The following is a 23852-nucleotide window of genomic DNA, read 5'->3' as shown; positions in this document are numbered from 1 at the left end:
ACGTGCGCTAAGTGCATGCTGCACACGGGACCTCGGTTTATCGTCTCATCCGAATGACTAGCGTCCAGACCACCACTCAAGGTCTAGTGGAGGGGGAGAAAATATCGGCGGCTGAGCCGTGATTCGAACCAGCGCGCTCAGATTCTCTCGCTTCCTAGGCGGACGCGTTACCTCTAGGCCATCACTCCACATAGACTGGGCTGACCCTAAATACGCTGAACTCGTTTTTGTGTAGACTTAATAAAATTGTGTGTGTGTGATAGTCAGTCGTGTCCGACTATGACCATCAGAACAGCAGAGGAGGCAACTGCTGTTCCGACTATTTGGGCTCTCTCGGCCAAGAGGGTTTTAGGACAGTCGGCGTTGGGATGGTTCCCAAAGGCCAACTAGCCCACAAGGCTGCAGCACTAAGAGCCAGTGCAATTTTGCCTCCTAGTTTGAGAGTCATAGTCCTTCACAAAAGACTAAGCTGTAAATGGTTTCCCATTGACTGGAGAAACCATCGATAATACAGCTCTCACTTTGCTGTTGGCCCAAATGTAAACTTATGTCGAGTGTATGTATATATATATATATATATATATATATATATGTGTGTGTGTGTGTGTGTGTTAAATATCAAATACAGGCCCAAATTATTAATTTATAATCGCATAACATGCATCAGCCAGTGAGCCCAACAGGTCATGGTGCGGTGTCCAGTTTTTCTAAACTTATGATTTATATATATATATATAGAGAGAGAGAGAGAGAGAGAGAGAGATGACTATTGACCTTGAATGACGGGTCAAAAAGATACCAGCCCATAACTGACTCATCATTGGGTACTTTTGGAACCAGGACTTTTGGGGGGCTGCTCGAAGTTCACTCCACTTTTTTTTTTCTTTTTTTTTTCTTTTTTTTCTTTTTTTTTTGTTGTTTTTTTTTGTTTTGTTTTTGTTTTGTTTTGTTTTTTATCGGTGTACTGATTTATGCATTTTTATCATTGACTCACTTGTGTAAACAAAGTGAGTCTATGTTTTAACCCGGTGTTCTGTTGTTTGTCTCTGTGTGTGTGTCTGTGTGTCCGTGGTAAACTTTAACATTGACATTTTTTCTGCAAATACTTTGTCAGTTGACACCAAATTAGGCATAAAAATAGGAAAAAATCAGTTCTTTCCAGTCGTCTTGTTTAAAATAATACTGCACCTCTGGGATGGGCACAAAAAAATATAAAAAAAAATGAAGCCTAATTATATGCAAACTGCATTTACTGTTATATTTATATTTTTTGTATTCTCTAAACTTGGCACTTTGATCTGATATTCTGACCCAACAACAAGAGCAGTCTTTATTATCATTTTTTGTTCAAACAGGAACTTCTTTTGCTAAGCATGGAAGTTTTATTTATTTTGCAAATGTTTTGGTGCAGATAGTAATAAAGGGAAATTACTCTGTAATTAATGCTAGGGAACTTAATTTGCTTTAAACTGATCTTTCTCATCTTAAACATTACATTTTGAAATTATACTCAATACATAAAAAGCTCGGATTTTTTTAAAGTGTATCACAAGTGAGTCTTGAAGGCCTTGCCTCTCTTGTTTTGATATTGTTTTGATTTTAATGGTGTGGTGTCATTCCAGAACAATGGTTGGTGTCGTCCCGGGCTAATTCCCCACTAGAGCCATTTCAGGCATTACCAACAATGACTGGATGGAGTTAACTTGGCGTGGGGTCATTTTGAGGCGTCACACCGGTTCGGTAAAGAGGAGGGTGGGAGTGTTATAATTTAAATAGGGGTGGTTGGGGTTTTTTTCTTCTCGTAAAATCTAATCATCGACTCTCCCCAGCCTATTGGGCCCTTGGCGAACTGAGTCGTTTCCCTTTGGAAATCAAAATAAAAGCCAGCTTCTCGTGATTATTCATGTCTTCCCGCTGCAATGTGGCAAGATGTATTGCACAGGCAAGGTGACCGAGATGTGTGTGTGTGTGTGCGTGGATGGAAGGGTGAGCGAGTGCATGCATGTATGCGCGCGCTTGATGTGTCTGGATCCAATATCTGCAGTAATTCGCAGCGCAAGCAAAATGTTCTATATCTAGATGCGACGAGTATGTGCATACATATACCTGCTTTTTTCCGCGTTTCGTTCAGACCTGATGGGCGACATCTTTCATTCAGGCTAGTGCATGTCTGCGCATGCGCGCGCTTCATTTCGTGAGAGAGAGGTCAGTGAGTTGAATTTACATAACTGGTATTGTAATTATCTGTGTTTTAGTAATCTTATACGCTGTAGATGTATGAGATTGCATTTATTGTGTTTGTATTTTATCCTTTGTGTGCAAAGATCTTTGAGTCTGTCATTAAAGGAATCGTGCTGTGCAAGAAACAAACATCTCCAGCAGTGTATGTAGCAGTTGTAGTCAGTGGGCTGTTTCTGTCTGGAAAAAAAAAAAGATGTCGGAAATGATTTATTATGTCTACAATCCTCCAACATCCAATACTGAGTCTGCTTTATCCTTGGTCCCCGCATCACATTAATTTTCGGACGCGCGAGTGCATGTAAACTTGAGTGATGTTTGAGTGTGGTTTTTATTGTGATGGAAAATGAAAGTTTAATTAGGTTGTTCACGCCTTTCCTGTTGTTTTATTCAGCAATTTGCTTGATACGACTTGTGTTCTCTTACCAATTACATTTGTTGCAGCTGGGTTTTGTTTGTTTGTTTGTTTTGTTTTTTTATTGTTGTCGTTTTTTCAGTTCAATTTACCATGGTGGCGGATTATTGATCATCTTTTGAATTTCAACATTTAAAAAAAGTAATAAACATTCATGAAGCAAAGACAACAGAAAGATTACATGATTAACATGTCTAGACACGAAGAAAAAGATTTAGATGAAAGCTTGTTTGCATCATTTGCTAGATGTTTGCATAACGTCATTGTTTATTGAAGAAATGGTTGCTCTCCGAAAGTCTGCCAATGATAAAGCTGAAAAATATCAATTACCCTCCAACAACCCTAAATGAAATTTAAACTTTTCAGTGTCAGATGTCCTGTTCAGTGAACCAAGCTGCTTGTGGTGATAAACCAAGCAGCGAAAAATTATTTTCCATGCAATGCGGACGAAATTAGTGACGATTGTTTTTTTTCTGTTTATTTAAAAGGCTCATTCCCCAGTATCACACAGTATGTGCGCGTAACTGCTGAAGTTGTCTATTGAGGAATGCTGTTAAATTTAACGCTTTGGAGAGCACAGCACTTATCCAAACTTATAACTTTCGCAGAAAATAATCTTACATGTTTGTTGAATGCCTGATGCAACAGAAAACTGTGCTATGTTATGATTGCAGTTAATGTGATAGGGAGCAAGTTGGATTTGTTTTTGTTATGCATATTGTTTTATTATTCTGGTTGATGTCGCTGTTGTGTCGGAATGTGTATGTGCGCGCATCGAATTTTGCCATTAGCGATATATATATTTAGCTTAAAAGCTTCCGCCGCTCTCTTGAGAGAAAAGCGAAATAAAACTGTGTGTAAACTTGTGAATGATATTGTGTTTGGTTAATTGACGATCGTGTTCCGCTCGTAGAGGGCTGTGTTTTCTTTGTGTTGTTTCCGCGAGTGCCACAAAAGACACCTCATGTCATCACAGTGGCTCCAGTCTCTCCCTCTCACCCCCTCTCCCTCTCTCACCTTCTATATAACCCTCCTCTTTCTCTCTCTCTCTCTCTCTCTCTCTCTCTCTCTCTCTCTCTCTCTCTCTCTCTCTCTCTCTCGCTCTCTCTCCCCACCCCCACACCCTTTTTTTCCTTTCTCTCACTCACTTTTCCCAGTCTCTTCTCTCTCTCTCTCTCTCTCTCTCCATTTTCTCTTTGTATCTCTCTCTCTCTCTCTCTCTCTGTATATATATATATATATATATATATATATGAACATGTGATGCTGATACTACCCCCTTGTTCTCTCTCTCTTCTCTTCTCTTCTCTCTTCATTTTCTCTCTTTGTAGCTCTCTCCCTCTCTCTGTCGCTCCCTCCCCCCTCTCTCTCTCTTTCTCTCTCTCTTTCTCTCGTCATTTTCTCTCTTTGTAGCTCTCTCCCTCCCCCCTCTCTCTCTATCTCTCTTCATTTTGTCTCTTCGTAGCTCCCTCCCTCTGTCTCTCCCTCCCTTCCCCCCTCTCTCTCTCTTTCTGCTCTCTCTCTTCATTTTCTCTCTTTGTAGCTTCCTCCCTCTCTCTCTCCTTCCCTTCCCCCCCTCTCTCTCTCTCTCTCTCTCTTTCTTCTCTGTCTCTTCATTTTCTCTCTTTGTAGCTCCCTCCCTCTCCCTCCCCCCCCCCTCTTTCTCTCTCTCTTCATTTTCTGTCTTCGTAGCTCTCTCTCTCTCTCTCCCTCCCTCCCCCCTCTTTCTATCTCTCTTCTCTCTCTCTATCTCTCTCTCTCTCTCTCTCTCTCTCTCTTCATTTTCTGTCTTCGTAGCTCCCTCCCTCTCTCTCTCTCTCTCCCTCCCCCCTCTTTCTCTCTCTCTCTCTCTTCTCTCTCTCTCTTCATTTTCTGTCTTCGTAGCTCCCTCCCTCTCTCTCTCCCTCCCTTCCCCTCTCTCTCTCTCTCTCTCTTTCTTCTCTCTCTCTTTTCATTGTCTCTCTTTGTAGCTCCCTCCCTTTCTCTCTCCCTCCCTCCCCCCCCCCTCTCTCTCTCTCTCTCTCTCTCTCTCTCTCTCTCTTGCTCTCTCTCACTGATAAACACGACAGACCATGCCTTTGTACTCGTACATAGAGCTGATTTGGTGTATTCCTGCTGGAACCTGTTTTCAAACATATCGTTTTTCACCTCGATGGCAGCAGCAGCAGCGAGTTTCGAATGGCTGAAGGACAGAGTCGCTCCCCTTGACTGTGCCTTCATTACCAACAGATGGAGCCCATGTGCAGGAGGTTAATGACCTATTGACGTTTGCCCTTAAAATGTCAGGTTGTTCTCTTGATATGCATGTATAAATGACACGGTTTAATGGGGTCTTTTTTTGTTGTCATATTGTTTTCTCTCCTTTAAAACAAAAACAAAAAACATGTTATGTTCCTGCTGGGGGTCGGTGAATGCCAATGACAGCGAAAACAAGTGCAGTGCAAAGTGAGAACAAAATCTTTGACAGAAAGTATCACATCGTATCGTGGGTGTCACATCGCAATTATCACTTTTAATACCTTACCATATAATTATCGTCTATTCTTTTACGTTCAAATGGTGATTTTCTTTTTTAACTGAGCATAATCAGTAAAGTTTGGGAGACCGATAAATGTTTAGGTGGTGTCTCCGCTTATGTGATAGGCTTTTTCATAATTTTTTATAATTCAGTTATTTGATAATGATGATGATGGTACTACTACTAATAAATAATGACGGTAAAAATGGTATCAATACATGATTAAATAAATAAAACCTTGCGAGTTTTCGTGTATTCAGAAAAAAATGGACGGACTGAATTTCGTCCTAGACTGCTCCTGCATCCTCGGTGTAGCAGTGACGGGGAGTGTTGCTGAAGCCAATACATCTGGGGACAGTTACACAGCGTCAGTGATACGATGAGGCAGGATTCCCTTCTGTACCCTCCACTGGTCTCAAACCCTTTTCCTCTTTAAATCTCCCGCCTCATATTTCTTTTGCATGTCCATTAAAAAAAAAAAAAATCCATACGTGAAACTTTTTTCGGTTGAGTATTATAATTTTACTTCTTTTTTTTTTATTGGTTCATTATTTTGCATATCTATCGTTGCTTATTGTCCAGTTGACCGGGAGGAAAGGTATGCTTATTTATTATTTTCATTCATTTATTTATTCATATAAAGTTATGTGCACGAACACAACGTTTAAAATCTTGGAAGTGTACATATTAAGGCTAAATTCTGCATCTGCATTCCATGTAAAATATAGAAAATCTTCAACGAAATATGCAAGATTTAACATGAAACACAACAGCTATGCAGGAATCGTTTCGAAGTTCTGTCTAATCCTTGATCGGAATCATGTTTGGGATGGTCGCTGCAGCTGGCGTGTGTGTGTGTGTGTGTGTGTGTGTGTGTGTGTGTGTGTGTGAACACTTAATGTCTTTGGAGCGGGAGAGAGGGAGATCAGAGTGTGACTATACAAGTGTACTTGGGGCAGGGGGATGAGGTGGGGGAATCTGAATGGGCTTATATGTGCATGCATGGATGTTTGGGGGGGGGGGGGAGAGATACACGTCTGTGAGTATGTGTGTGTGTTAAAACATTTTTTGAGATATTGATGTTATTGATATTTGGTAAAATGATTTGTTAGATATGTTGCTTTTTAAAATTGTATTCGTATCATTTGTTCTTGTTGTTTTGTTTTTTTTTGTTGTTTTTTCAAATTTGATTTTCTTTGTGTTGCTCAGTTGATATTGTTCAAATAATTGCTAAAATGTCAGTACAACAACAAAAAAAGTTGACCTGACAATAAATGGTTTCAGTCAGTGTGCGCGCGCGCGCGCGCGCGTGTGTGTGTGTGTGTGTTTGTGAACATTTGCGTTTGTTTTTACATCTCTAACTATACTTTTGCATTCTTTTCCTTGATGGACAGCATTTTATCAATTTATGAGCCGCGGCCTCAGGACCACTACCACGAACACCGAAAAGCGATACAACTACTGTTACTGTTTTGAGGCGGCTGCTGATGCTGAGGTGTTGAGCTTTTTTTATGAGATTAAGTTGTTTTGTCTGCATGGGCGCAAAAAAGGCACGCCCGAACAAGCGCCGCTCAATACGCACCCAGTGTCTGCGAGGTGCTCTTTCGAGCGAGTAAATCGGCTTTTGTTTATCAGTGCAACAATCTGCAAGCCGGCCTTAGAAGTGATTAGATTTTGATGTTAGCGCTGCAAAAAAAATTGTCGACCACCTCTGAGTCTCTCTCTCTCTCTCTCTCTCTCTCGTTCTCTCGCTAGCTCGCTCGCTTTCTGGCGCGCGCGCGCGCGCGTGTGTGTGTGTGTGTGTGTGTGCAACACATCATATAAAGGGCGAGAACTGGATGTGATTTTTTTTTAAACACACACAAACACACATCAGTGCTTACTTATTCTTTCCCGGCTCCCAATGTATTTGTGTGTATCCAAATGTCCCGTGTGTACTTCATCATCGTCATCATCATCATCATTCTCTCTCTCTCTCTCTCTCTCTCTCTCTCTCTCTCTCTCTCCCCTCTGTGTGTTTGTGTGTGTGTGTGTATACAACCATGTATATTTTTTTGCATTTGGGCATAAAGGCAAGTATTATGGTTATGTACCTGTAAATGTTTACTATGTATTTGAGTGTATTTGAATGTCATGTTTGTATTTCTGTAACCTTTTGTTATTTTGTGATTTTTTTTTTCCTCTCTTTGCCCTGAGTACTGGACGTAAAATAAGCAAATGCATGCTAATTCCACTTCACTCGTTAAAAAAGTTTGTTCTCTCTCTCTCTCTCTCTCTCTCTCTCTCTCTCTGTCTGTCTGTCTCGTGAGAAAGATAACGTCGAGTGTGTATGCTGTGCGAGCAAACACACAAGTACACACATACTTGTACACACACTCGTACACATATGTGACTGCAGACACCAAAGAGAGAGAGAGAGGGAGGAAGGATTGGGGGGGGGGGGACACACAGACATGGATAAACTGTGGCGTTGTTTGTTTCTTTTACAGCCAGTTCTATATGTGATACAGGACGCGCGCGCACACACGCACACACACACACACACACACACGAACGCACGTATGGGCCCAACACATATACGTACTCCTGTGTGCAAAAATAATCCACAGAAGTATCTCTCGTTGTTCTGAAGTGTTCCTGACAGTCACTGGTTCACTATAGCTATATTTTCTGTCTGGAGTAATGCATCTGAACAATCACCAAATGACCACCGCGTACATGTTCTATTTTTTCTCATGTGTAGTGCATCTGAACAATCACCAAATGACCACCGCGTACATGTTCTATTTTTTCTCATGTGTAGTGCATCTGAACAATCACCAAATGACCACCGCGTACATGTTCTATTTTTTCTCATGTGTAGTGCATCTGAACAATCACCAAATGACCACCGCGTACATGTTCTATTTTTTCTCATGTGTAGTGCATCTGAACAATCACCAAATGACCACCACGTACATGTTCTATTTTTTCTCATGTGTAGTGCATCTGAACAATCACCAAATGAGCACCGCGTACATGTTCTATTTTTTCTCATGTGTAGTGCATCTGAACAATCACCAAATGACCACCGCGTACATGTTCTATTTTTTCTCATGTGTAGTGCATCTGAACAATCGTGGAAGGACTGCCGCGTGTATGCTCTATTTTCTATCTTGTGTAATGTACTGAACAATCAGGAAAGGACTGCCGCGTACATGTTCTATTTTCTCTCTTGCGTAATGCATCTGAACAATCAGAAAAGGACTGTCGCATACATGTTCTATTTTCTCTCTGGTGTAATGCATCTGAACAATTTCGGAACGACTGTCGCATACATGTTCTATTTTCTCTCTGGTGTAATGCATCTGAACAATCAGGAAAGGACTGCCGCGTACATGTTCTATCCTCTCTCTTGTGTAATGCATCTGAACAATCATGGGAGAACTGCCACGCGTAACTATATGTCCCATCCCCCTTGAAGTACAGGTTCATTAGCTGTACATACTCTCCTGTGTGTTTCGCAGGGTGGCCGCACAACAAACTGTTGGAGAAGACCCTGTACCTGCAGGTGATTGACTATGACCGCTTCAGTCGGGACGACCCCATCGGGGAGACCTACCTGCCGCTCAACGAGATTGACCTGTCGCAGTCCCCCGTCAGCTGGAAGTACCTGCAGCCATGCAAGGACACTCGGGTATATATATATATATGTGTGTGTGTGTGTGTGTTATTCATATATATATTGTTGTTATTATTATATTATTATTGTTGTTGTTATCATTATCATGTAGAGAGAGAGAGAGAGAGCGTGTGTGTTATTATTATTATCATTGTTGTTATTATTAATATTATTGTTATTATTAGTATTAGTATTATCATTATAATGTGTGTGTGTGTATATATATATATATATATATATATATATATGTATGTATATATATATATATATCTAGAGAGACAGATATTGAATCCAGGCCCAGACGTCTTTGTTTTTTTCATTATGTAATGGAGAACACACCAAAAAACAGTCTTGGTTAATCTTTTAACCTTTAAAGCTGAATTTGTGTTTGGGGTGGGGTGGTTGTTTTAAAATGCTCTCATTTATGCCCATGTTGGTCCAATGTACCAAGATATATATATATATATATGTGTGTGTGTGTGTGTGTGCGCTTTTATTTCTTCTTCTCCTGTTTCTTCTTCTTAATGGGTAACGCTGCTGGTCAGGCATCTGCTTGGCAGATGTGGTGTAGCGTATATGGATTTGTCCGAACGCAGTGACGCCTCCTTTAGCTACTGAAACTGAAACTGAAACTTATTGTTATCTCATGATTATTGTTATTGGGCAATATCCACATTTCTTCCCCAGTGTTCTTTCCATTCAGTTTCGTTCCGAAGATAGAAAATTGTATTTTTTAAAATATATATATATATATTGATATATTCTCTACAATTTCTTGCCCTTTCAAATGACGCAAAGAATACCAGTCAAAGAGTAGAGGGGAAGAAATGTAGAGTATATATTTCAATGTTATATACCAGTTTACAGCGTTCTGACGTCTTATAAACAGAAAAATAACAGGGAAGAAATATGGATTATCATTATAAGTAGTAGTATCATTATTATTAATGTCATTATTATTGCTGTTTTTGTTGCCATTATTATTTTGTTATTATTATTAATATTATTATTATCAAAGGACATATTTATTATCAGTATTAAACAATACCTTTATAGCGCCTAACAACAGAGCACTATATGCGTTACAAAGACACAAAAAAAAGGTTTGAAAGACATGTACAAAAATGGATATGAGAAATATCGATGATCAATTACTCAAAAAGACCAGGACATGCACACGCAGTACCATCCATAAATTAATTACCCAGGTGCACATAACAGAGATTGGGAGCACAGCTGAATTATTGTAACAGGTGTCTTTTGACCGCATAGCGTGAGAGGACGGTTCACTGGCTGCATTGAGACATCCAAGTCCACGAGGAACAAAACTGTATTGTTGTTGTGTTGAGCCAGGCAAAACAAATTGTTCTCTCCATTAGACAGGGTTCATATGGCCCCAAGGTGCTGTCTTTTGAAAGGTATACACCTACCCCCCAAGCCCACCCCCACCCCTCTCTCCCACACACACACAAATTGGTTTACAATTTTTTTCCCGTCAATATTTTGTTTAGTTCAAACACACAAACGGATACATGCTCTCTCTCTCTCTCTCTCTCTCTCTCTCTCTCTCTCTCTCTCTCTCTCTCTCTCTCTCTCTCTCTCTCTCTCTCTCTCTCTCTCTCTCTCTCTCTCTCTCTCTCTCACACACACACACACACACACACACACACGCACACACGCATGCATGCATGCATCCATGCACGAACACGCGCGCGCGCACACACACACACACACACACACAAACATACTCATTTTCCCTCCTTCCCTTTCTTCCTCAAAATATTAATATACATTATCTGTGTGTGTGTGTGTGTACTACTTCTCATTCGTTAGATAGACACCCCAGTCTTTACTGTACACTCAAAAGAAGTCTTCACTACGGTGAGTTATAATGGTCCAGGAAAGGGATGGAGTCAGTGTGTTCACTCAGTTAATCGATGCTTCCATTGACTCGTGGTGTTTTTATGGGTCCGCAGTATGACCATCTCTACTGACAGGCTGTCTAGTCACTCAGTGTTGGCTGCTTTATTTATAGCCTGTGTGCATCACAGAAATAATTCCATACCATAGATAAATCAGTATGAAACGTTTTGCATTTGTCATCATCTTCAACACTAAAAGCAGTTTGAAGAACGAACAAGAAAAAAATAAGGGTGGAGGGGGGAAAGGGTGTGTTTGAAAGAGCAAGCAACAAGAGGGAAGAATAAGGGAGAGGCAGGGATGGGGTGGGGTGGGGTGGGGGGAATGGAAGGGTTACACAAATTTACAAATGAAGTGCACTTGACATGAATGTTCTTTTTCTGATTTTGTTTTTGTTTTGTTTTTTCAACAGGTTACATGGGACTGTAATTGTCAGAACAGGGCTCCTGGAAAAAAAAGAAAAACAACCAGCATTGAAAATGTTTTTTTTCCTTTTGGGTTTTTTTTGTTGTTGTTGTTTTCTTTTTTTTTTCTTTTTTCTTTTTTTGTATTTTTTGTTTGTTTTGTTTTGTGTTGTTTTTCTTTACCAGAATTATTTCAGCCCTGACGGGGCCCTTCAAGTTGGGTTTGACATCAGTTTTTTTGTTTGTTTCTTTCTTTCTTTGGTTGTTGTTTTTTTTGTTGTTGTTGTTTTCTGTATGTGTGTTTTTTTGTTGTTGTTGTTTTTTGTTGTTGTTGTTTTTTGTTCATTTTGTTTTGTGTGTATGGACTATGATGTCTTCTGATAGAGGCCTTTGTGGTTGGCATGGCTTTAAACACTAACCCCCAAAAATATGTGTGCTGCTGAACTGTGGTGACTCGCACTCCCCTGGCAGAGCAGCCCGAATTTTTTTGTAGAGAAATCTTATATGACCAAAAAACGTCAAACTGTACATTACAGTATGCAACACTAACAGGTGTGTGACTGTTGCAGGGTAAACTGGGAGAGCTGCTGCTGTCGCTGTGCTACCAGCCCAACATCGGGCGTCTGACGGTCATCGTCATGAAGGCCAAGGAACTCAAGGCCAAGGACATCACCGGGTCATCAGGTAGCTAGCCATCCACTTCACTTCACTCAGTGTTAATGATAGTAATAGTAATGATGATAATGATAATAATAATGATAATCATAATGGTAAATTTATTCAATTGATTCTATTTGTCGCCTTTCCATGTAAAGTGCCATCAGGTACCTAACTTTCCACTTCACTCCACTCACTGTCAGTGATATTAATAATAATTATTATTATAATAATAATAATAATAACAATAATAATAATAATTTCAATTAATTCAGTTTATATATCACCTTTCCATGTAAACTGTGATCTGTTGCTGTAGAACGCTCAGTTGCAATAGAGAATTTTTTGTTACCGTGGTAGTGTGTGGACAGAGTTTTTGGATGTGAGTGTGTGTGTTGTTGTTCATCAGTTTTACATCTGTTCTATATGAGTGATTTTAAATGGGGAGAAGATGTTGTGTGTGTGTGTGTGTGTCCATGAACATGTGCATGTGTGTGTTTATTGTGTCGGTACAACTGAAAGTTTTTTGGGGTTTTTTGACAGGAAATGGTTTCTGATCTGGTGTGTGTGCATATGTGTGTGTGTGTGTGTGTGGCAATAGTAATTTGATAATTTTTTTTCACATATCTTATCAAGTGAGTGCGAATGTCCATGTGTGTGTTCTTCTGTCTGTCATCTTTATGAGAGTGCATGAGGCATGCTTGTCGCGGGTGGGGGGGGGCAGCCATAAACTATCATGAAATAGCCACTTACTTGCGTCAGCTCATAGACATTCCCCTGATGACAGGACAAGGGTGATGAGATTTAGGAAAGGGGGACGGTGGGTGGAAGGAAAGAGGATGTATGCATGGTTTGCTTTCATGACAAATGTGTACATGATTATGTGTGGTACGATAAGCCTGTCTCTATTATCTCCCCTCCCCTCCCCCACCCTTATCCCACCCCCCCTCGCAGGAGGAATTGGAAAGTAGAGAAAGAAACTGTATATGTAAATGTGTGTCTACATGAGGTATTTGAACAAGGCAGTAACACAACATAAACAAACTTGCTATGAATAAGAAACAGAACAAAGCCAGCTGAGCAGTGGATCGGCATACGGGTGTCCATTTCTGTTGTAATTTTACCGTGAAGCAGCATCAAGATCCAAGCTTGGAAATGTGCTGACTGGCATTTTGCATATACCTTCCTCTCTAGTCAGTGAGGAGAGAAAAAAATTTGCACAGAATGGAATTTTCTGCATCATGTTGTTTTTTTTTTCTTCTTCCTATCTACACTTACTTACTCACTCTTCTCTCTTTGAAAGTTTCCTAAGCTAGAGCCTGTGATGGCTGCAGTGAATGGGGGATTTGAGAAGACCACTCTATTAGGGATTGGAGGTGAGGACTTTATGTGGGATTTGAGGAGAGCATTGTATGGGGGATTTGAAATGAACACTTGGGGGGCTTGGTGGGGTATTGGAAGTGAGCTCTGTAAAGGAGATTGGAGGTGAGCACTATATTGGGGCATTTGGGGTTAGCACTATATTTGGGCATTTGGGGTTAGCACTATATTGGGGCATTTGGAGAGCACTATTTTGGGGCATTTGGGGTGAGCACTATATTGGGGCATTTGGGGTGAGCACTATATTGGGGCATTTGGGGAGCACTATATTGGGGCATTTGGGGGGAGCACTATATTGGGGCATTTGGGTGAGCACTGTATTGGGGCATTTGGGGTGAGCACTATATTGGGGCATTTGAGGTGAACACTGTATGGGAGATTTGAGATGAACAGTATATGGGGGGGAAGGGGGTTGACGTCAGCACTTAGGACTATTGCCACTGAAAAGGCATGAAAGATCTCATCCCTCAACTCTGTGAAGAGTCACTCAGGAACCATACAGAAGAAGTGCTCATCATATTCCTCCAGGTCTGTCAGTTGTGTGTCAAAGCTTAGGTCTCTGCAAAAGGTTTTCCTGTCCATTCTACAATGTCAGTCCATCATTTTTTTCTGTCTTCCAATCCATCTTCCTCCCTGGTTGCATACACACTCACTGAGTAGTGTATGTGTGTGTGCGTGTGTCTGTGTGTGTGTGTGCATGCGCATACATCCAAGACATTTTCTGTGTGTGTGTGTGTGCATGTATGTATGTGTCCAAGACATTGTGCATGTTTGTGTGTGTGTGTGTGTGTGTCCAAGTTGGGAGGAGGGGTAACAAGGAATGTGAAGAAAGTGTGGCAGGGAGGGACACAGATGTCCCATCATAACTGCCCACATGTCTATTGATCAGCAGTACCCGTGTTGTTGCTTTCAGGGTTTTTTAGGTCACCGTTAAAGGCTGGCTCCAGTGGTAGGTTGGGCTTTAGGTCGGGTTAAGTTTTCCATTTGGCGGTTTTCAGTTTTTTTTATTTCTTTGAAGGGGGTTGCTGCAACTACCAGGAGATTTCTTTTCAATCATTGAAAAGGGAGTGCTGGTGAAAATGAAGAGACAGTTGCATGTGCTGGTGTGTGCATGCATGTTTACCAGATGTATGAGTGCACATGCGAATGTGTGCATCCATGTTTTGACTGTGTGTGGATTTGAACCATATTGTAAAAGCTTGAAAAGTTGTGTGGATGAATGTTGGAGGATACTGGTGGTGATATCATTGCTTTTCCTCTTCTTGTCCTGCCTTCGGTTTGGTGGCATGATGAAAATTCTTTTCTCATCATCTTCTGACCTCTAACACCTAACCTTCACTGGATTTTATTTTGCCGTTTGTTCGTCTATATTATTGTTCAGAAATAAGATTTCGTTTGGAAAAGGGACTACTCTGGGGGGTTTTCAGAAAGCAAAAATGTGTTGTGAATACACAGACTCTTGGTAAATTTTGGCTTTCATTAAGTTTTGATTTTTCATTCAGTTGTTTTGTGTGCGCCTCTGATATGTTTTGTTTACTGTTATTATTTTTCAAACTTTTTTTTTTCCATTTTTATAAATATTTTTTTTGTTTTTTTACAGATATTCTCTTGTGTTGCTTTGAAATTTGTTTACAGAAGATTTTTATGTTTGAAGCTACTGTATTTATTTCATTATTTTTATTTGCTTATCCCTTTCAGTTATGTAAGCATACTTCAGTTTCAGCTATATGGCATTGGTACAAATTTTATTCGTCAATTCAATCTTAATCATTCTGAATCTATTTTTTCTTAAAACAAAATACTGTTATGAGAGATTGCATGAGCTTGTACTGAAATGTGAGCTTGGGTTTGCATGCACATTTGTATGTGAGTATGCACACATTTATTCAAGTATTTGTCCACATATCTGAGAACATGTAAAGGCAGGTATGTGTGTTGGGTGCATACAACATAAGTATGCATGTTTTATGTTGTGTGTATGCATAACAAAGCCTATGATTTGATTTTGAAAATCTTTACTGTTTTTAATCACCACCTTGTAAATCATCCCCCAAATGTGTGTTCTTGTTGCTCCATATAATGGTGGTTTTGGAATATGAACAGTCCAGCATATTTTCAGTGTCACACAGACAGTACTTTTCCTATCTTTGGCACCTTCCAAGCTTTCACAGACTGAGTGAGAATGGCAGTAATATCTAGCTTGTTCTATTTTTCCTTTTCCTCCAAGCTTTCACAGATTGACTGAAAGTGACTGAATATCTTGCTTTTCTTTTTCCTCCAAGCTTTCACAGATTGACTGAAAGTGACTGAATATCTTGCTTTTCCTTTTCCTCCAAGCTTTCACAGACTGACTGAATATCTTACTTGTTCTGTTTTTTCCTTTTCCTCCAGATCCTTACGTCAAAATCTGGATGTATTTTGGCAACACGAAAGTGGAGAAGAAGAAAACCAACATCAAAATGCGCACGCTCAACCCCGTCTACAATGAGTCGTTCATCTTTGAGATTCCATGGGAGAAGATCCGAGAGGCCTCTCTGGAAGTGACCGTCATGGACTTTGACAAAGTGGGTCGCAATGAGATGATCGGCAAGGTGATACTGGGCTGTCGCAGCGGCCCAATGGAGACACGGCATTGGAACGACATGGTCGCCAAACCTCGGCAACAGGTCGCCCAGTGGCATTTACTAAAAGACTGACACTAGCGCCAACGCCACCGATCCTAGAAATCGTTCACAAGTAGCTCTCGGATGCAGGGGTGACCATTTTTGTTTTTTTTGTTTTTGTTTTTTTTCCTTGTCACAGGAGACTGTAAGGACTCTGTATGCAGCCAGTTCTGAGTGACTCTTTACTCCATGCCTCCCCATAGAGTACTGGTTTCATGCCCGGTTTTCTGCGTGCACTTGGGATAGTCCTTTCAGACACATTTCCTCAGAGTGGAATGTCAACCATTAGCCCCTCTCAGCTATCCTCATAAGCTGTTCACAGCCAGTGAGAATACTCCAAAGTAAACTGCGCTCTGTACTGATCTTTTGAAGCTATGAACTAGTCCTATATCAACATTAGCTGGAATGCTCAAGCTCCTTACTAGTGACTGTGGTATTTTCCAAAGCAAACAGCATCTTTGGAATGTTCCCCCAAAGCTTCACACATTTGCTGGAACATTTCTCCCAACACTTACATCTTAGCTGGAGTCTCAGACTTCTTACAACTGCCTGAAATGTGCCCCGGGTGACTTTGTCCCTCTGGGAGTTTGTCTACAATTCAAAAGGCTAAAAAACAAAACAAAAAATTGGAGGTGTATGGAGTAAAATGTGTTACTCAGACAACAACCGGTGTGATGCCACGGAAGACAACCCACTGCAGTGGAGGGTGAAGGCCCCTGAATCCACATGGGTGGGGATGTACCACTGACCTCAGTGGTACGAACCAACATTGCCTGATCATGACGACGCACAGGGTGGCAGGGACAGTCTTGTGGTGCCGTGAACTGCGTGAGGATGTACAAAAAGGCTGGACCCGTCTAGAACCTTGTGATATTTTACCTTGCACTGTCAAATCAGAGCCGTTCAGCTCCCTTTGTGTCTTGGTAGTCCTGTTGTGTCTACACCGACCATCACCACATGCGTCAGTCCAACCGTTAGTGCAGAACTTTGTGATGCACCTTCTTCATCCGTAGTCCATGCATCATGCCTGTCCAGGACTCATCATCATCACTGTTGACAAACTGTCCGTCATTATCCAGTCATGCTGTGTTTGTTGTAGGAGAGCAAGCAAGAGACAATGTTCAATGCAGGGACTGTTATAGAAGTGTGCAGAAGGACGAGTTTGTGCTGGAGGGTTTGTTCCCTCCAGCTGCTCCTCCTGATGTGGGGGGTGCAGAGTGTTATTCTTGCTCCCAATGTGCCGTGCTCCGGTGCCAGGTGCGTGCACCAGCTTGTACACATCAAGTCTGTTGGTTTTGTTTTCCCTTCAATTGTCAAAATGTCTATACAGAGGTGTGGAGCCTATTATTTGCAGCAATACATCTTGACTTTGTACATTTTTGTGTTCGTGCTTTAGATTTTTTTTTTTTTTTTTTCATTACCAAGTGGATGTTCACAAATTATACCTCCAGAAAGATACACAAGCACAGTAATAAAAATAGATAGTAAACATTGTACAACATTTTTTTCATCAGCAAGAGCGCTTCAAAGAAGGAAAATACATGTATGGCTGCAGTTCTTAAACATGGTGCCCACAGACAAGAAGTTTGAGGTTTTGATTCGTTCAGTTTCTCTCGTCATTGCAAGATACAAACGTAATAGTCAGTGACTTTGCTTGAAGTAAAAGCATTATTTTGTGGTGTTGTATTATAGTTAATTTTAAAATAGCAACAAAAAGTAGGGCGCACTTTGCATACACATAAAGACACACTTCATAAATTGTTATATTGAAATTAAGTGAAAAATTGTAACAGTTATATGCTTTGTGGCTTGAACTGAATTGTGTACAGTGTGACTATATTATCTCTATTTTTCTGTGACACAAGTAGATAGCAGCCTCTGTGTCTTAATAATGGGCACAAAAGCTACACTGATGTCAAGCAGACCTTAATTGTTCTCTCAATGCTTGTACATAATTTTAATAACAAAGGCTCAGATTTCATAAGGAATAAGTATTTTCAGGTTGAATAACAGAATTTTAGATATTGTTCCTTGCTGGCATCAGAATATTGCTGGCTTTTTTTTTCTTTTAGTAATCAAATACAGTAGTGGGGATTGCTGTGTGTTTCTTGCTACATGGTTTAGGTTTTCAAGATGCAGTCTGTTACAGTCATGTGCCAACATTTTCAAACTGAAAAGTCCTAACATTTTTCTCAAATTGATTCACCATTTTAGATACTTCTGCTGTCCTATTTAACGCTACTTTTCTTTCCTATTCTATTTTTTAAGATGATGAAACTGTATTTCAGGAACTGTCATAAAAAGATTATAGCAGCCTGAACAATAAACAGCCTCATCAAATAGACAGCCTGAACAATAATCAGCCTTGTGAAACAGCCTCAAGTGCTTGTAACAGTCATCTCGACTTCAGCAACATCCATAGTCACTAGTATTCCTTTTCATGCATAATTCCATGTCATTCAGGCCAATCCTTCCCCCCTGCTTCCCTTTCTACCCCCACGCCCCACTTTGTGTTTTAGGTAAATCCCATGGACTGAAGACTTGGAGCTTGTGGGTTCCATTCCCCTCAGTAATTATCATCATGACCAGACTAACCCCTGCCCGGAAATGCATGTGCCGCCACATGATCAAATGGAAGGACTGGGATCATGGAGACTGAATATCATGCGCTTTATTGCCCTGTATATCCCAAGGCCTTGCCAGTGCATTGGGTTAATACATAGGTTTCTGCTCCTCTTTTTTTCTTCCTCTCTTTTTTTAATGACTGAATGTGTAGCTTAAATCTGCCAGACCACATGCATTGATGCCTGCTTGAAACTGAAACTGTGTACCAGCACTATGGTTGTCTATACCTCTTGGACCGCACTGATGCCAGGAAGCACAGAGTACAGTCCTGTCAGGCAATTAAGGTCAGCACAGGCCTTCCTGGCATCACTGTTGCTGTGGTCATTATCACATCAAAACAGACATCCCAAAATCATGAAGGGAAGTTGAGAGTAAACTTTGCAAAAATAAAGAAATATAACCAAACCCAACTTGCACCAGCTGATAGTCTCATTCTGCAGTGGCAGCATATGCCAAACATTCACGAGGCACATTTATGTAATGTTTCAAAAAGAAATAGAGATTTAGCAGTCCAGTCCAGAAGATGTTATCAGAATGAAGTGGAAAAAAAGATGGTAATTTAAAAATAAAAAAAAATAAAAAAGGAAATGGACAGGCTTTCATCAAAATAGAATACTTGTAATGATTGTGATTTCCATTTTCTGTCAGTTTGTTGCTTTTCCTTGAGTAAAAACTCGCAGTACAACTGTGTTAGCAGATCAGAATATGGTTTCTTTTTCATTAAACATTCCTTTTGAATCTATATTTAAAATTAAAATTAAATATCTTTCCCATTGATTTCATTGATGTCAGTGTGTTTGCAGAACCTTTTTTCCTGGTCAAGAATTCAGGTATTTCACGTTAACTAAAAACTAAAATGTACCTTTTGAAAACGTATGTTTACAATGATTTTCTACATTTGCAAATAATGTTGCTCCAACTAAAAAAAAATTCTCTTCCTGAAAAAAAAATACTGGAAACAACTAAACAAATTTCATCCCCAAAAAATATGTTGTGTGTCAAGTTTTGCTACAAAATTGTTGTAAAATTACACGCAAATACAAATGTTGTGAAACAATGCTTGCATGTCTGCTGTGACAAGTTCTAAAGATTTCACTTGAATTTTTACGAATTGGTGTTTCTGTTGGCCTGTGATATAAACTTTGCAGCTTAGTTTTTCATCAAATACCAAACATCAGTGAATCACTGTTCTGTTGTAATGTTTTGTTTTGTTTTTCATTTCCAATCCAGACCTTTGCTTCTTTTAAAGTGGAAAATCAATTCTCTCTAGTAAGGCATGGTCTTGGGAGTTTCCTTCGGTTTTGTTCAGCAATAATTTTATTACCTTGAACTACCAATAATTAACAATTTTGTGAAGAAAAACGGTTTGGTTTGGTTTTTTGGGTGGTTTTTTTTTCTTGCCCATTACTGATTTGTTAACTCCAAGCAACAGAGGTTTGGTTTACTGAGAAACAGGATGGCTTGTTAAAGACCATATTATCAAAGATAAAAATCATAAAGTATTCCAGCTTTGATGTAAAAATATGTGACTGTGGGCACACATGAGAGAAATGGCCTTTTACACAGCCAGGTTTTGAGAAAGGAAAATGTACACCACCTTAACATGTGGACAAACTTCTGACACAGAAGTGTTCCTTTTTTTTTTTCAAATAAACCAAGACCTGCCAATGAAAATACATCTTGATGGCAGTTATAAGGCACATGTATTTCTAAGAATGCAACAGATTTCCCCCACAGTGGATAGTTTTTCTTGTTTTGTGGAATAAAGGGGATTGGGTGGTGGTTGGGGGGGGGGGGGCAGAAAATGTGGAGAAGGCAGTCTGTGCTCAGCATGGGAAAGAGTTAAGGAAAGAAAGGGGAACAATCCTGTCTGCTGACTGCATTAAGGATGGGAAACAATTGGAACAAAGTGGGGTGCCTGTTCAGTGCTGTGCCCTTGATATTGCCCTGGTTTTTCATGTACTTCCACAAGTTTTCTCCTGTTGCTGAATACCAGTACCAGAAGTTCTTGGGTCTGCAGGAAGCATTTGTTAGACATTGAGACCAAAAATGATAGACCCTATTCTTTGTTCTTTAAGGTGAAAGTGTTCTTTTGCTGTGGTCATTGGCAATGGAGGGAAATGTGGCTGTGATTATCCCATTTCAATTTTTTTTTAAATACATTCTTATGCATTTATTTGTTGTTTATTTTGTTGTTTTTTTCTTTCACATTATGTTCAGGTTTTAAACAAACCTAGGGAACCCTGTCAAGGCCCTAACAGCGCACTGGATTTATGTGTCAGTCAGGTATCTGCAGATGTGTTGTAGCATAAAGAGATCAGTCTGATCCCATTCTTCATGATCAGATCAAGTGGAACCTAAGCTGGCTGAGCTTTGGCACGCACACATGTATTATACTGCTGCACAGCTGTCATGTTCGTGCAGTGTATAGGAGTTGGTTAAAATGTGTTCAGGAGAATCCCGATACTGGGAGGTTGGGGAAGGTCTTTGCATGACACAAACGCAGCTGTGTAACTTGGCCTGAAACTTCCAGTGTAAAAAATTGTCCAGCAAGTCTCATTCTCTGAATGATCATCAATGAAAGGCAACTGCAAAGGAAGTCGTTATAGATTCATTTGAGTCTTCAGAGGGGGGGTTGATCTTTTTGCTCTTGTTTTTTCTTCTCTCTCTTTTTGTACTATTTTCATGAGAAGTCTATAGGTGTAATGCAACTTACTCTATAAATGTTTGACAAGGGTGATGGGGGGATCTGTTACAACTTAGTTCACTGACTGGTGTGCCAGTGACCCGATTTGTAACAAAAACTCAGTATCTTGTTGACTATGTTTCCTTTCATTTTCAGCTGCGCACATGATTTTGAGTTCAACACCAGTTCCTCAAAGATGTGAAGAAGGTGAACACACAAATTTAGTTCAGAATATCAGAAAGGTTACTTGCTAAAAGACATGTGTAAAGTTTATTCCTACTCCTCTACTGAAAATGTCTCGAGTTTTCTATTTTAAGAATTATTGTGTTTTAAGACTGCTAAGGGTTAATTGATTATTCTTTCAACTTAAATGAAAATAGTAATACTGCATGCATTTATCAGTTCGATATGCCATACCAAATCTGTCTAAATTGTGGCAAGATGCAATGGCACGTAACAGTTGAACATTAAAATTTTTTAACACTGAAGCAGCAAAATATGAAAAGGTGTTTGAACACCTCTACATTGTCCCCTGTTCAGCAGACACTGTGATGTGAGTGCAGATTTATTCATGTCCAAGCTGTTTTCTGTTGTGTACTGTGGCAGTATGATATAAGTGCAGATGCATTAATGTCCAAGTTGTTTTCTGTCGTGCACGCAGTATGTAGAACACACAGTGTGTGCGTGTGTTTGCAGCGTTTTGTGTTGACTGCGTGTCTCAGGCCTTACTGTACACCATCCCCATATTCCCTCCAACCATGAGGAATGTCCAATGGTCACACCAATCACTGTACATTCAGCGGGTCCACTCCCCCACCCATCCCATCCCCTCACCTTCAAGGCTGGCAGGACAAGCGGAGTACTAACAACTGGTTTCATAGAGGTCACAAGCATTGCCAGCTTGTGGAGCAAAGCAGAATATAAAAAAAATAATAATTCTCAGCTGGCTTTCTCCTTACACAGGTTTTAAAAAAAGGTCAGATTGTGCTCCCAGTCATTGAGGAAATGTTCAACAGCCTTCCCAGTCTGTTGGTAAGAAGGCAGTTCTGACAACAAAACTGTTGTTGTGTTTTTGTCCATATGATTAACCAATATTAACCTGACTTGTATATTGAAGTTGTGTACTTCAAGTGAAAAAAAGTTGTTTTTTGGGTTGTTGTTCTTTTTTTTCAATTATTGGATAGTAACCTTTCTTGTATCCTACTGTTTTTTTTTAACTGATGAAATGAAACCCCTTTTGCCCTGTGTGAACTAAAGCATGTCTAGGTCAAATGTACATGTATTATAACAATCTTTCTCTTTTTTCCAGACCTAATGGTACAGGAAACTAAAGGTTTTACTTGCATGTTTATTTGTGTATTGTTTCTAAGACTTTTTCTTTCCCATATAAATGTCAATGTCTCAGAAAGGCACAAAAGCAGAAATATTTGTTAAGACTATTTAAAACTGTCCTTCCAAAACTGTTGCAACTTCAGCAAATGACAAATACAAATTCAATTTATCCATTCCAGCATAAGGTGTATGACTGTATAATATTCTAACGCAGACATTTTGAGTGATACATAGACAGATAAACATGTGGAAAAAAATACATATGCCTTGATTTTAGGATAGATTTTAGGATAGATTTTTGTAATCGTGTCAAACTTACCACCACCCACCACATAATAAGAGTTGTGTCCGCATGGCATGGTCGGCATACTCATTCATTTTGAAAAGCGTCTCATCTTCAGTGTACCGCTTTAGGATGCTTTGCAGCATTCAGCAACCATTCTGCTATTGGAATCCAATAGCTTGGAATGTACAGGTGTGTTTAATACCATTTCCCATTTCTGATGTTTTAGTTTTTGTTCACTTTTTTTTTTTTTTTTCCAATATATATATGTAACAAAGATAAACATCAAATGGGAATTTGTTAAGAGGGATTAAAAAAAAAAAAAAAATACACAGGGAATGTTTTGGTCCATTTAAAATTTTGTGGAATGGGATTTTTCCCCCTTCACTTTGCATGAACTGAATCCTTGTAATTACCATCTCTATTGCGCCTGTTCAAGGCACAAAGGCGCTTTATAACAACAAAAGATTAATAAATTAAAAAGAAAACTGTTTATAAACAGTATAGTCATGCAATCAAATCTACAATTGTGTCCACGAGAAGACTTTGCCTTGGACAAACAATGCAGGTTATTTCATATTGGCATTCCAGTATTCTGTTTTGACATACATCTCTATATATTGTATATTAGTCACTCTACATTCCTATACATGCATGTACCTTTTTGTTTTCCAGTTGATTGCCAAGTTGATGTGCTCAATAATGTTTGTATCTATATTCATTGAAGCATTGTTTCCATTAAAGAGAGGCTGTCAAAATGGAACATGTTCACTGTAATGTGTCTGTGATGCTATGAGCTGTTGTAATGTGTTATGAAATGTAAATAAAAGCATAATGTGCAGTGTACATTATCTTACAAGGTACTTCTCCACGTGTACATTTACACACACATTAAAAATGCATGAATACAATAATAATCTTCCCCCTTTTTTCCATGTTCAAGTTCATTACACTGAGTGAACAAGTCTACTGTTTGTGTGAAATGAGAAAATTTGGCTTTTTGCCATCACATGTCAACTGCTTTTTTCATGTTAGAACTGAGGACAAAGTGAAATATCCAAGTTGGAATT

General features: G+C 39.7%; 1 protein-coding gene across 6 annotated transcripts in view; it reads left to right on the top strand.

Moving 5' to 3' along the window:
• The window catches only part of LOC143282957 (synaptotagmin-7-like), a 587353-nt gene extending 564573 nt beyond the window's left edge, over positions 1–22780 (top strand). For all 6 annotated transcript variants that reach the window (XM_076588882.1, XM_076588881.1, XM_076588884.1 and 3 more), the window contains 3 exons: positions 8678–8847; positions 11726–11840; positions 15585–22780. In XM_076588882.1, coding sequence (XP_076444997.1) covers positions 8678–8847; positions 11726–11840; positions 15585–15889 — 590 coding nt within the window. In that variant the 3' untranslated portion in view covers positions 15890–22780. The remainder of the gene's footprint in view (positions 1–8677; positions 8848–11725; positions 11841–15584) is intronic.
• The last annotated feature ends 1072 nt before the right edge of the window (positions 22781–23852 follow it).

Source organism: Babylonia areolata, chromosome 6, assembly GCF_041734735.1.
Source record: "Babylonia areolata isolate BAREFJ2019XMU chromosome 6, ASM4173473v1, whole genome shotgun sequence".
NCBI classification, from domain to species: Eukaryota; Metazoa; Mollusca; class Gastropoda; order Neogastropoda; family Buccinidae; genus Babylonia; species Babylonia areolata.
This window is presented reverse-complemented; position numbering and strand designations above follow the sequence as displayed.